At 37.5% G+C, this 12,641-nt stretch overlaps 3 protein-coding genes across 5 annotated transcripts in view; 1 reads left to right on the plus strand and 2 right to left on the minus strand.

The window, feature by feature from the left end:
- Positions 1-251: 251 nt before the first annotated feature.
- On the minus strand, positions 252-4,433 carry LOC111465027 (flavin-containing monooxygenase FMO GS-OX-like 3). The gene is made up of 7 exons (XM_023109280.1): positions 3,737-4,433; positions 3,254-3,324; positions 2,312-2,464; positions 2,152-2,234; positions 1,129-1,264; positions 871-1,044; positions 252-607 (listed from the first exon to the last, which is right to left on the minus strand). The coding sequence occupies exons 1-7, from the start codon at positions 4,275-4,277 to the stop codon at positions 389-391; spliced, it is 1,377 nt and encodes a 458-aa protein (XP_022965048.1). The 5' UTR covers positions 4,278-4,433; the 3' UTR covers positions 252-388.
- Positions 4,434-5,795: 1,362 nt separating this feature from the next.
- LOC111500228 (glycine-rich domain-containing protein 1-like) lies at positions 5,796-11,489 on the plus strand. Of its 3 annotated transcripts, none has more exons than XM_023151915.1 (10): positions 5,796-5,954; positions 6,407-6,578; positions 6,798-6,915; positions 7,004-7,264; positions 7,624-8,085; positions 8,240-8,778; positions 9,624-9,825; positions 10,266-10,421; positions 10,505-11,202; positions 11,233-11,489. In XM_023151915.1, exons 2-10 carry the CDS (start codon positions 6,421-6,423, stop codon positions 11,306-11,308), a joined length of 2,670 nt encoding a protein of 889 aa, XP_023007683.1. In that variant the 5' UTR covers positions 5,796-5,954; positions 6,407-6,420; the 3' UTR covers positions 11,309-11,489. The 3 variants fall into 3 exon arrangements, with proteins under 3 accessions (XP_023007683.1, XP_023007685.1, XP_023007682.1); XM_023151917.1 differs by having other exon boundaries at positions 10,505-10,723; positions 10,790-11,489; XM_023151914.1 differs by having other exon boundaries at positions 5,802-5,956; positions 6,408-6,578; positions 10,505-11,489.
- A 157-nt stretch (positions 11,490-11,646) lies between these two features.
- Positions 11,647-12,641, minus strand: part of LOC111465123 (adenine phosphoribosyltransferase 3-like) — a 7,401-nt gene continuing 6,406 nt past the window's right edge. Inside the window, exons 5-6 of the mRNA XM_023109425.1 lie at positions 12,176-12,234; positions 11,647-12,082 (exon numbers count right to left, since the gene is read on the minus strand). Of these exons, the coding sequence (XP_022965193.1) occupies positions 12,029-12,082; positions 12,176-12,234 (113 nt within the window). The 3' untranslated portion in view covers positions 11,647-12,028. The remainder of the gene's footprint in view (positions 12,083-12,175; positions 12,235-12,641) is intronic.

Raw genomic sequence — 12,641 nt, forward strand, 5'->3', positions numbered from 1 at the left:
TGGTATCAGAACTAGATATCGGAGGTGTGCCAACGAAGACATTGGTCCCCCAAGGAGGGTAGTTGTAGATGGGAACAAAACATTCCAAAGAGGAAAAAAAAATAATTTTAAGAAAAAAATATCTAAAGACAATATCTCCATGCGGTAGATTTGATGAACTTACCCATTACCATCAACAATATCAAGACTAATTTTAGAATATCCAAATACTTAATGTGATGCTTAACAACAAGAATCAAAAGCTCCAATTGAATGCTCTAATATGCTGTGCTATAAGCTGATATTATTGTCTTTTTTATTTTGAAGGCAAGATCCAACCAGTTGCAACCAGGAGGAAGAATCAATAGCACATAAATACATGTAATGCACACAAACACAACCAATCTTATCAAATATTCATATGTGAGTTGTTTTGACTTCTTTCATTTGTAGTAAACTTACTAAATTCCTCATAAGCTTGACGACTCAACTCATCGTCGTGCCAAACATCACGGAAGGACTCGAGATTGGCCAGTCTATTAATGTTAGTAGCAATGTACATTTCTCTTCTCCATTCTTCATAGGCAGGACGACCACAAGTTGCTGCAAGCCAGTTCATGTAGGCAGGCTGCATTTTCACATCCATACAAAATATAAGTAAAAGTATAGACTTGAATGAATCTTGAGTTTAGTCTAGTAAACAGAAATCAACGATGATCAAACGGCTCCAAGTTTTGGACATGGGATTTGAACCTAGAACTTCTCCGAAGTCCAAACGTCGCAGTTACCACCATGGACTAATGATGTTTAGTCAATTTTGGATTGAAACTAATTATTTCCCTCTTCTGTTCAAAATAATCATTCAGGCATGTGACTAAGCATAAAACATACCGAAGAATCACCCAATTCGTGGGTCAGATGCTTGGGCTTGCCAGAAGCTTCTAGAGCTGCGTAGAAAGCTCTAACATCGGCCAACATCTCCTCTTTTGATGGAAGTGCAATCCTGTTTGATAAAACACCAGCAACCCAATTGCCTTGAAGCTCAAACAAGGGCAATGGAACAGCCTGCAGTACAAATTAAAGCAAAAAAAAAAAAATTATTCTAACAATAAAGCAAAGTCGAAGCTTGTACCACGATCGGATACTTGCCTTAAATGGTAACCCAACAAAGGAAAGCCCCGGGGCCAACGCTGGGGGGAAGACATGCTTGTATAGAGGTCCTACACGGTTCTCGTTCACAGTAACAATGCCATTGGTTTCAAGAAAAGGGTAATCATACTTGTACCTTGAACAAGAACATGAATATAAAAGCTGTCAACTACCTGCAGTTCCTATGATAGTCAGAAGTAAAGCAATCCCCAAAGCAATGTTTCAGTGAGATTCCAGTTTTTCAGACTCCAAGTTAACATTCTTACAATTTCAAAGAAGTTTTTATTTCCCCAGTAATTTACACCTGGAAAATACCAATTTAAATCTATGTATCGCTATCCGTGAGATCTCACATCGATTGGAGAGGGAAACGAAACATTCTTCATAAGGGTGTGGAAACCTCTTTCTTGCATATGCGTTTTAAAACCGTGACGCTGATAGTGATATGTAACGGGTCAAAGCAGACAATATCTATTAGCGGTGGGCCTTGGCCATTACAAAATAGTATCATAACCAGTCATCGGGCGGTGTATCAGCGAGGACGCTATGCCTCCAAGGGGAGTGGATCCCATATTGGTTGGAGAGGGGAACGAAACATTCTTTATAAGTATGTGGAAACCTTTCCCTAGCAGACGTGTTTTAAAACCGTGAGACTGACAACGCTACATACAGGTCAAAGCGGACAATATCTGTTAGCAGTGGGCTTGGGCTTGGGCGGTACACTATCATATTCTACTTGATTCCAAAATTATCCTTCTACCCATTTTAGAGAAGTTGGTTGATTATTTAAACTCTCATTATTTGATAATTGCATCAACCTAGTTGTGAAACTTATGAAGAGAATCCTACAGAAATGTGCTTAGCAGTTTTCTAATCATTAGAACTTTAAGCTCTGTTCTTCATTTTCTTCATGCCAAGATTGCAATCTACATGTTATCTAATATCTACCATTGCTTTCACACATCGTCTTTCTCATCTTCTTCTACCGACATTGAAAACGCAAAACAATCAACAATAGCATACCCAGTGCAGTGCAGAATCACATCCACCGAAACGATGCACCCATCTTGAAAGACCACTCTCCCATCTTTATGGACACTTTCGATCTGCAGTTTATAAGTAAATATTAGGACCTTAAAGACCACATTCGGAAGTAGAAATCGCCTCCAAGGCTCACTTATACCATTGGATGCAATGACACGCTATTAATACTTGATTGTGTGTCCAAAAGCTCTGTTTTAGCTGATTTACAAGCAATATGAATTTCTTTGGCAACCCCAATGAGCTCCTGAGAAATGTCCGTACCACTTGAAGAATAACCTATCACGACAACAACCTGTCCCAAAAGAAAAAGGAATAAAACATATTATGTTTATATTGGCATTAGATTTATATACAAAGACCTCAAAGTCATGAGTTTTTAGTTCATCCGTTTTTGTGAGATCCCGTAGGTCCCACATTGATCGGAGAGAGGAACAAGTGCCAGCAAAGATGCTGGCCCCAAAGGAGTGGATTGTGAGATCCCACATCGGTTGTAGAAGAGAACGAAGCATTCTTTACAAGGGTGTGACAACTTCTTCCTAGCAGACACGTTTTAAAAACCTTTAGGGTAAGTCCGAGAGGGAAAGTTCAAAGAGGACAATATCTGCTAGTAGTGGGCTTAGGCTGTTACAAATATCAGAGCCAGATACCGGGCGATATGTTAGCGAGGACACTAGGCCCCGAAGGGGGGTGGATTGTGAGATCCCACATCAATTGGAGAGAGGAACGAGTGCTAGCAAGGACACTAGGCCTCTAAAGGGGAGTGGATTGTGAGATCCAACATCGATTGGAGAGGGGGCAAAACATTATTTATAAGGGTGTGGAAACCTCTCCCTAGCAGATGCGTTTTGAAAACCTTGTGGGGAAGTCCGAAAGCGAAAGAGAAAGCACAAAGAGAACAATATCTACTATTACAGTTTTTCCATGAGGCCAATTGAGGGCCATTTCATCACATTAATGGAAAAACTTAATTAAAATGTGTAAAGCAGAGTTTAGACTTAGAAACTATGACCCTTCCCAATACCAACAATGTCAGTATGCCATGTAAATTGACATAGAATTCGGCAGAGCAATTTGAATGTACCTTACCCCGAAATGGTTCGGGACTGCGATAATTATGACTATGTATCTGTTCACCAGGCCATTCATCGATACCTGGAAAGAACGTTTCGTTGTTACAAGATAATACACATCATAGAGAGAACAAAACTCCAGTTACAAGCTTGTCATTGTATCAAGTATTCTTATAGACAGACACAAGACAACGTAAAAAGAGTTCAATAACCAAAAAACACTGAAATCCAAACAAGAAACCTTATATTATGTGCAAAAATGATCGCAGTAAACGAGCAAGAACACAACCAATCTATGAACATGAAGCCTACAAGAATAGAAATTAATGCACAAACTATCTCCCATGAGCAGCTAACCTTATCTAGAATGTACAGAACTCACATTTAGAGAAGAAAAAGTGAGATACCAATTCTATCTATCAACAAATTACTAGCCAAAACATAAATAAACAAAAGAACAATTGGATTAAACTGAAGAACTTTTTGGAATATACCAGGAATCTCTGCCACTCGAGGCTGCGTAAAATTCCCAACACAAACAACTACAGCATCAAAAGTTTCTTCATGAACAGCCCCATTTTCACATCGAAATCGAATCCTCCATTTTCCAAGCTCCAGACCAACAAAAACCACCTCAGTTCCAAATCTCACCAATTCACAGATCCCAAATTCATTCGCGAAATCTTCCAAATACTTCAAAACCTCTCGATGACCTGGAAATCGCCTCGGATCTCGATCTCCCCCTTCTCGTGGCAAAAACGGGTAATCCCGAACGCCCATAAGTTCTCTGGGGAGATTGGTGCGTAGAGATTTGTAAAGGCTGCTATGGATTCGGGTCCGATCAGGGTTGACTCCAAGTGGATCGGATTCAATTTCCGGAGAATACACCCAGGTCCCTCCAATTTGACTGTTCCGTTCGAAGACGACCACACGGTGGCCCTCGCGGCTGAGCTCACGGGCAACGACAATGCCACCGGCGCCGGCGCCTATTACCGCGACATAGCGGGAAGCAGGTTGGGATTGGGAATTCGGCATGGTCGATAGTTGAGGCAAAGATTAGCAATTCAGAGGAGCTAACATTCGTTTGTTGTTTGTAGTGCAAAATTTCCCAATTGAAGGAGGAAATCGATTGGTGATGATTCATCGCCAGCTACTGATTTGGTTTGTATTTTTGGGTATGCGCCGTTCCTGCAGTTCACATGCTTGGAGTTTTATAGGCTAAAAGCAAATAAGCAATCATAACATTTTAATAGTTTTAAAGCACAGTAGAAGAATGGACCATTAGTACATCCCCTCTAATTTAATTTGGGACATTTTCGTCTCGACGTATATAGACATGATTTTGGTAACTATTCATGCATCACACAACAAAAATAACAAGGATCTATTTAATGTGAAAGCAAGTAAAATAGGTTTGGAACGGACATGCGGCCATGGACAATATGTCCTGAACAAAAAGATATGTGATGTCTTCTCGACCTTGAGTAAAATTTCAAATGATGGCTTTGTGTCACGGTGTTCTTGTGGGGGCCGTGAGGTTTCTATTGTGGTTGGCTCACTCGAGCTCCCCTCTTCGACTAGGATAATAACATCAAACGTAGGTTCATCATGACTTAGATCCTTTCTCAACTGTAGCATCGACATCATTTTCACCCCTCTTGGTTGATGGTGTTTGTCTGAATGATTGTCGGGTTTGACCCTGTTACTACTAAGCGAATGTGTTCTAGTAGGAAGTCCATCCCTAACACGATGTTGAAGTCATTCATCTTGAGTATCACAAAATTGGTTTGTCGAGTTCAAGTCCCTAGCTTGATCAAAGTTCTCTTTGCAACTCTCCTAAGACGAGTAAAGCTGTCGAATTGACAACTTTCATCTTTCATGTAACTCGATGCCAAGAGATGTTCAAGCGTCTTGGTCATGAAGTTGTGGGTGGCTCTAGGGTCGACAATGGTATTATTGGGCGCTCTATGATTAACCCAGGTCTCGACATATATAAGATTGCGTTCCACTAACTCCTTTATCTCTTCTATGATTAACCCAAGTCTCGACAAAGTTCTCGGTATGTATGGTAGTAAGGATTAATTGATTTTTTTTTTTTTTTTTTTTTTTTTTTTTTTTTTTTTTTTTTTTTTTTTTTTTTTTTTTTGAAGTTAAGGGACTAAAAATAATTAAACAAGTATAAATTAATCAAGAAACTAATAATACATAATAAATTTAATAAATACAATTTTATATTGAATAGCTAATCCTAAATGCAATTGGTAAACTAATATATTGATATTTAATAATTAATTAAAATAAATAATAACAACTATTAATTAATTTTAATTTATTAATTAATTAGGTTACAGCTTTACTTTTAAATAAATTAAATAAAATCTTAATATTTTAATTAATTTAATAATTTGTATGATATTTTGTTGAAATTTCTCTTGAAATTTCATTGATATTGACATTTGAATCTTTCTATAATTGTTAGGGAGATGAAGCTTCCCATGCCTTATGACTTCTTTAATATATACATACATACATATCTATATATATATATATATTCACACATTTCTTCCTGCAATTCCTTTCAGATGTTTCTCTCTCTCTCTCTCTCTCTCTCTCTCTCCTTCTCATCCTCTTTGTTGTTTGGTCTTCTTACAGTTCTAACACCAATTTCTTTACACTCCCACGCCAAATCTCGCATAGTCAAGGAATTTTAAGGTAATATTTTCTATTCATTAGTTTAATTTTCGATCTACGGTTACATGATGATTATTGTGATTAGAATCGATAGAGAATTGGAAAAAAGACAAGTCAAAACTTAAAATCGTGGTGGTGATGATTATGATGATGATGATGATGATCTTTCTTTGTTCAGTTACTAGAATTTGATGTCCGATTCGGAATAGTTTCTGAGAAAATTGGAAGTGTTCTTGTAGAATTGGTTTTTATCTGTTCCTAATGGATATTTTTTCACTGAAGGATGAACTTGTTCGACTATTGAGTAAGATTAACAGTTATCGATGTGATTAATGAGGTCGAGGGAGACTTATGGTTGACGATATAATTCCTTGACTAGTTGACAATTATCTTAATGATTGATGAATTATATGTAAATAATTCAACGATGGAAGGTATGTAGAATGTTTTTCTGAAACGGTTTTCATTCTTAGGTTTTTTCTGCGAAATGGAGAAGAATCAAGAGCTTGAGTGGGCAGAAGCACAACGGATTGAAATAGGTGTTGACCTGGTAGCTGCTGCTAAGCGTCAGCTTCAGTTTCTCTCGGCTGTCGATAGGAATCGATTCCTTTATGAAGGCCCAAGCCTTGAAAGGGCTATTTATCGGTAAGTAATCTAGAGATCGATTTTTTCTCTAACTGATTTCAAATGTTTTTTTTTGTTACTCCTCAAGTGTACTTGTTCATCAGTAATGCGTTTGGCTAAATTTTTTATTCTTACAGCTTTGTAAATTTATGGAACTATTCTCTTGCATTACTACTTCATTCCGGATTGATAACAGAGCATTAGATATCAGATTTCTGAAGTGTAAAATTCTACTTGTAGGTACAACGCTTACTGGCTTCCATTGCTTGCCAAACATTCTGAATCTCCACTATTTGAAGGGCCTTTAGTTGTCCCCTTTGACTGTGAATGGATTTGGCATTGTCACAGATTGAATCCTGTACCTTCTAGACTTTGATGTATATAGTTCATTGGTAGACTGGTTTATGTGGTTGAGTAGCTAACAAAAATTTTCTTAATTTGTGTAGGTGCGGTACAAATCTGATTGTGAGGAACTTTATGGAAAGATACTTGACAATTCCAATGTTGTATCGACCCTAGGAAGTTCTTGTCCAAGAGAAACCGAAGAAGTTTGGAATGAATTATACCCTGAAGAGCATTTCAACTTCAACTTCAACCCAACCGGAGAGTATCAAGAGGATGCCCTGAAAGCGCTCTCGGGACTTGAAAAATATACCAAATATGATCTTGTTTCAGCTGTTAAAAGACAGAGCCCCTTCTTTTATCAGGTACTGATACTCGACTGATAATTTTATTTGCAAGTGTGCGCAATGAACTTGACTTTGTGCTTAAAATGTTTTAGTCCCCCCAAAAAGAAGGTGATTTAAAAGATAGAAAATGTTCTCAATTTTTATATTCAATCACTGGACGATTTGATCTAACAAGTTTAAACTTTTTCTGTATTATCTTTCTTTTAGTTTCCCTCTAGGGAACTTCTTGTATTCTTTGTTTATTTTCAGCATCTTTGCCAATGATGACATTAGAATTCTTAGCAAAAATAAAATGTATCATTTTACACCAATATTATTCAGATGATTAAACTTCCCGTCATTCATCATATGTTCTGTCCTTCAATTGCTGTGGACAGGTGTCCCGACCTCATATGGACAATGAAGTTTTCCTTCAAGAAGCTGTGGCTAGATACAAAGGATTTCTATATTTAATCAAAAGCAACAGGGAGAAGTCTATAAAACGCTTTTGTGTTCCAACATATGATATTGATCTAATTTGGCATACTCATCAATTGCACCCTATTTCATATTGTAAAGACTTGAAAAACTTACTTGGTATGATATTGGAGCATGATGATATGGATTCAGACCGAACAAAAGGGAAGAAATTGGATACTGGGTTCTCTGGAACTACAAAACAGTGGGAAGATACATTTGGTACTAGGTACTGGAAGGCAGGGGCAATGTATAGAGGCAATAGCCCATCTCCTCTCCTGCTAAATTCGTATTCAGGTTCAACTAACTTGATTAAAGATGACGAGGTTTCATCCAAGGAGTGTCAAAACATAGTTCATCTTCCAGAATTAAAGACGGTTGAGGTAGCTCATTTTTCTTTATTTATTCTCATATTCCATTCCCATTTTTCCCATGAAATTTTTGTTAACATCTTAAGATCACTGACACAAATGTATAAACATGGAAATGAACTTATCCTACTTCCACTTGTTCAATATTACATGTTTCTATGTTCAGGTCCTATTGGAGTTTGTGGAAGTTAAAAACAAACCAGAAGGGTTGAAAGGAAATTTTTTTGTGCAATTTATGAAAAGTCAACCAGATGCAATATTCAGTGCCAAACGGAAACTGAGCATATTATCTGAGACAGGGGTGAAACAGGTTGCTTCTTTTCAGTGTGAACCTAAAGGAGATCTGCAATTTGAGCTCATCTGCAATAGGTCTTCCAGCATACCGATAACACGGACCAGCTTAACATTGGGCTCCATTTCACTCCCTCTACATGACATTCTTGTTCCAACCTCTAAGCTCTCAATGGAGAGATGGTTGGAGTTGAAGCCAGTTTCTGACCATGTAAGCTCAAAGCCAATTTCCCTCAGAGTGGCTATCTCATTCACCGTTCCCCACCCTGCACCACGGGAACTTCATATGTTTTTTTCTCGAGAACCATCCAGATGGACTTCTTTTCTCCCTTCCTGCACAAAGATGCAGCACTCAAAGGGTTGGATGCAAGTCACTGATGAAGCAGGCAATGAGGTCATCAGCCTTCAATTGAGGTAAGGTGATTCTTCCTTTCTAGTAGCTCGGGAGTTGATGCTATATTTATGGTTACAAGTCGGCGGAAACAAAGATACATAGTCACTGCATAAGAAGCATGGACACGAATATGAGACACGAATGTGACATGACATGGATATGGATATAGAGACTTATTCATTGAAATTTGATAAACGGACATGGAAAAGACATGTTTAATAAATTACACAGTTTTTTAAAAAATATATTTTTATACAAGTGGAAAATTCAAAGTAAATAAGTCTATGCATTTATATTTTGAAAAAAAAAAAATTAGTTTGATATATTTAGCTTGCAAAATTTATTATTTTTCCTATGTTATATGTATCTATTTAGTATACATAACAAGGGTTTGATACATGTTTGTATGACTGTTGTCTAACACATATCTATTGTGCTAACGAGTGTCCAATTAGTATGAGAGTGTTCAAGTGTCAGACACGGATACACACTAAAGTGTTTGTGCTTCTTCGCTCACTATGTTTCCTCTTATGTGTTTGCTTTATAATAATAATGTTGCAATTGCAGTTGATATAAATGCGGTCTTTGTAGATTAATCATCTTTGTAGACAATTATCCAAAGTCTTCAATGAGCAATCTTTGAACTCGTTTGACATCCCATTTGTGAAGTTCATAAAGTCAAGTTCCTCTATACCTCTAAAGCATAGAGATGCTTTTATTCGACAGATTGGAGTCTTGGATACTACTTTCCTACATTCCCAATGTCAATGACAATCTATCGAACTATGTTTACAAATATTATCATATAATTACACTGCAGTTATGCGGTTCCTAATTTTCTTTGTTTTCATTCTATTTTTATAAGGGATTCTTTGAAGGAAAAGCTGGGGAAGAATCCCATTCTAACAAGTAAGGAGGTGATTGGCATAAAAATGTCCGGTGAATCAAGCCTTCTTGCTGAGTTTGTAAAGACAGGGTGGTCTCTGATTGATGGTCAATGGTTTCTTGATTTTCAAAAAAAATCCAGTGAAGATGATCATCTTTTCAAGCTTGTGGGCAAGAGGCTGGTATGTATGGTCCCTGTTGTGGTAATTTGATTCTTATTATTTCATGATGCTGTAGCTCTTAGAAGAAAAAACACTCTGCTTGTCTATTATCATATCGAAAAACTAGAAAGTATGTTGCTATTTTCCTTATTGGCCAGAAAAACTAGACATAGTTACACAATGAAATTTTCATATCATATACAAGCCGATATAATTATTCGAGCATGCAATGTGTTCATCTACTAAATACATCCTAAATGCTTTTGTGAACTTGTTTCTGGAATCCTACCCAAAATTCAAGCATACTACTTGAATTTCCTAAGCTAATAATGGCCTTGAATGTTTCGGAGACCTTCACGTCTAAAAATAACATGTCAATGGAATAATCTTTTCAGCATGTAACTTTTCATCTTGATGAATTTAAATGTTATCTATTTTCTGGCAAATATTTTCTTGTATAGGTGAAGTTTTTCCAGGGCAGTAAGCTAGATTATGAGCCCAAAAATTGTGGTAAACATAACCATGATTCGGACTTCGTGACTGCTATCGAATTCTCTGCAGAATATCCGTATGGAAGGGCAGTGGCATTGTTCGACTTGAAATTTGGAGTTATCAAGGTACTACTGCCATTCACTTTCGCCTATTTTGCAAACTGAATGTTTGAGAATGATACTGACCGACTCTATATTGTAATAAAAAGATAAAGGAAGAATGGATGGTGGTGCCCGGAATCATGACAGCTTTTCTTCTCCTTCATGCACGGAAGAAAAAAGGGTATAATGGCCTAACTGTAAGTGAAGAAAACTTGGAGGTTGCCCCTGTTCCTGTGAGTGTTCATACGTCTGGCAAGGAAGAAAAGAATATGAACTTAACCAATTTATCCTCGACAAATACTGATCTAAAAGTCAATGTTTCTGAAGGAATTGAAGTTGTGCCAGTAAAAGAAGAGATTTTTAGCAGTGACTGTGGAAGATATGGTGGAGATGGTGTTTCTAAAGAGAATATAACAATACCTTTGAAAGAGGATAAGTTTAGTAGTCACTGTGGCCGATGTGACGCTGGAGGTTACACTGCAGGGTCCGGAAACATGGTGATGAGCGGTGGATGTGGTGGATGCGGTGGTGGCGGTTGTGGTGGTGGGTGCGGAAACATAGTAAAGAGCGGTGGATGTGGGGGTTGCGGTGGTGGCGGTTGTGGTGGTGGGTGTGGAAATATGGTGAAGAGCGGTGGATGTGGTGGATGCGGTGCTGGCGGCTGTGGTGGTGGATGCGGAAATATTATAAACAGTGGTGGCTGTGGTGGATGCGGTGCTGGCGGCTGTGGTGGTGGGTGCGGAAATATTGTAAATAGTGGTAGTTCTGTTGGTGGAATCGTGGCAAAGAGTGGTGGCTGTGGCGGGTGTGGTGGTGGCTGTGGCGGATGCGGCGGTGGATGCGGCGGTTTTGGCCATAAAACTGCCCAACCAAATGAAGGCAACAACCAGAGTGATGCAATTACTGCTTGAGGTATTATGGAATGCCTAATAAAACAAAGTTTGTATTGTATTACTTTCCTTCCATATAAAGAAAGTATACCCAAAGCCTCANGCCTGTGTGAATATCATAGTTTGTGTATGTCTTATTATCTGTGAAGTGTTTCTGTATATATTCACAAATAAACGTGCACGACCTTTTATTTCTTTTCAATTTCGAACATATATATATTAAGTCCATTTGCGTTAACGTCGTCTCTATTTCATAGGTGCAATAGATAGAACATCTCCTTTGCCTTTTATATGCATAGAATTCTCGAAAGTCTCATCTAGAAAGCTCAATAGCATTCCATCGTCATAGAAATAGGCTTAAAACACCCAGAAAAACTTTTCTCGAGTTCAAACCGAGATGAAACTCTCGTCCATCCCTCAACAGGCCACAAGAACCATAGCTTTTAGTCCCAATGCTTAGAAAACAGTCTACATGGTTACATACAAAGCCAATATATAATGGAGAAAGAGTGGAGGTGGAAGCAAATCACAATGGCTTTTCTCCCACAAGATTCAGAACATAAAATTCAAAGATTAAATTGGACAAAAAGAAAAAAGAAAAAGAAAAGACGAGGAACAGAAACCAACACCTGAGAATGAGGAGATCAAAATGATTCCGGCAACAAGTGGCTGTCGTCTAATGTACACATCTCGTTTTACCGTCGTCTACGGCGGCGATTTAACCATCTTATGCCGCCGCATTCATCGGTACTCCACTAAAATGTACAGTGGTTTCCCTCTCAATCTCTCTCGACCCTGCCAAAAAAGTTTGTTAATCTCTCTTTTTGTTTATTTATTATTATTATTATTTTGTGTAGAAGAACATGGGAGTATATAAACCAAGCTTACCTTTAAATCCGGCAATTCAATTACGCATGCGCATTCAACCACTTCGGCACCAGCTCGTTCTACCAAACAAAACATTGCTCGTGAAATTATGAATTATAAATATATATTACATACATAAACATAGATTTTTACTTGCTGCTTTTTTTTTTTTTTTTTTCATTACAATCCAAATTACAAATTAAGTCCAAATCTATTATTCCATTTTTCTTATCACTGGACTATGGAAGCCTTCTCATATTCATCCTACGATATGTTTTATTTATTTTTGTAGGGATCGAGGTAGGAGATAAAGATTCTAATTAATCGGATAAAGTTTCTCAATTTATTATTTATTTAAAACAATAGTCATTTTAAAGAATTTTTTAATGTATATATTTTATTTTTCAATATAAACTACTAATTGGGGTTAATTTACTCAGTTGATAACATAATTTTCAAATCCAACAAAAAAAAAAAAAAAAAAAAA

Source organism: Cucurbita maxima, unplaced genomic scaffold, assembly GCF_002738345.1.
Source record: "Cucurbita maxima cultivar Rimu unplaced genomic scaffold, Cmax_1.0 Cma_Scf00028, whole genome shotgun sequence".
In the NCBI taxonomy this organism is placed as follows: Eukaryota; Viridiplantae; Streptophyta; class Magnoliopsida; order Cucurbitales; family Cucurbitaceae; genus Cucurbita; species Cucurbita maxima.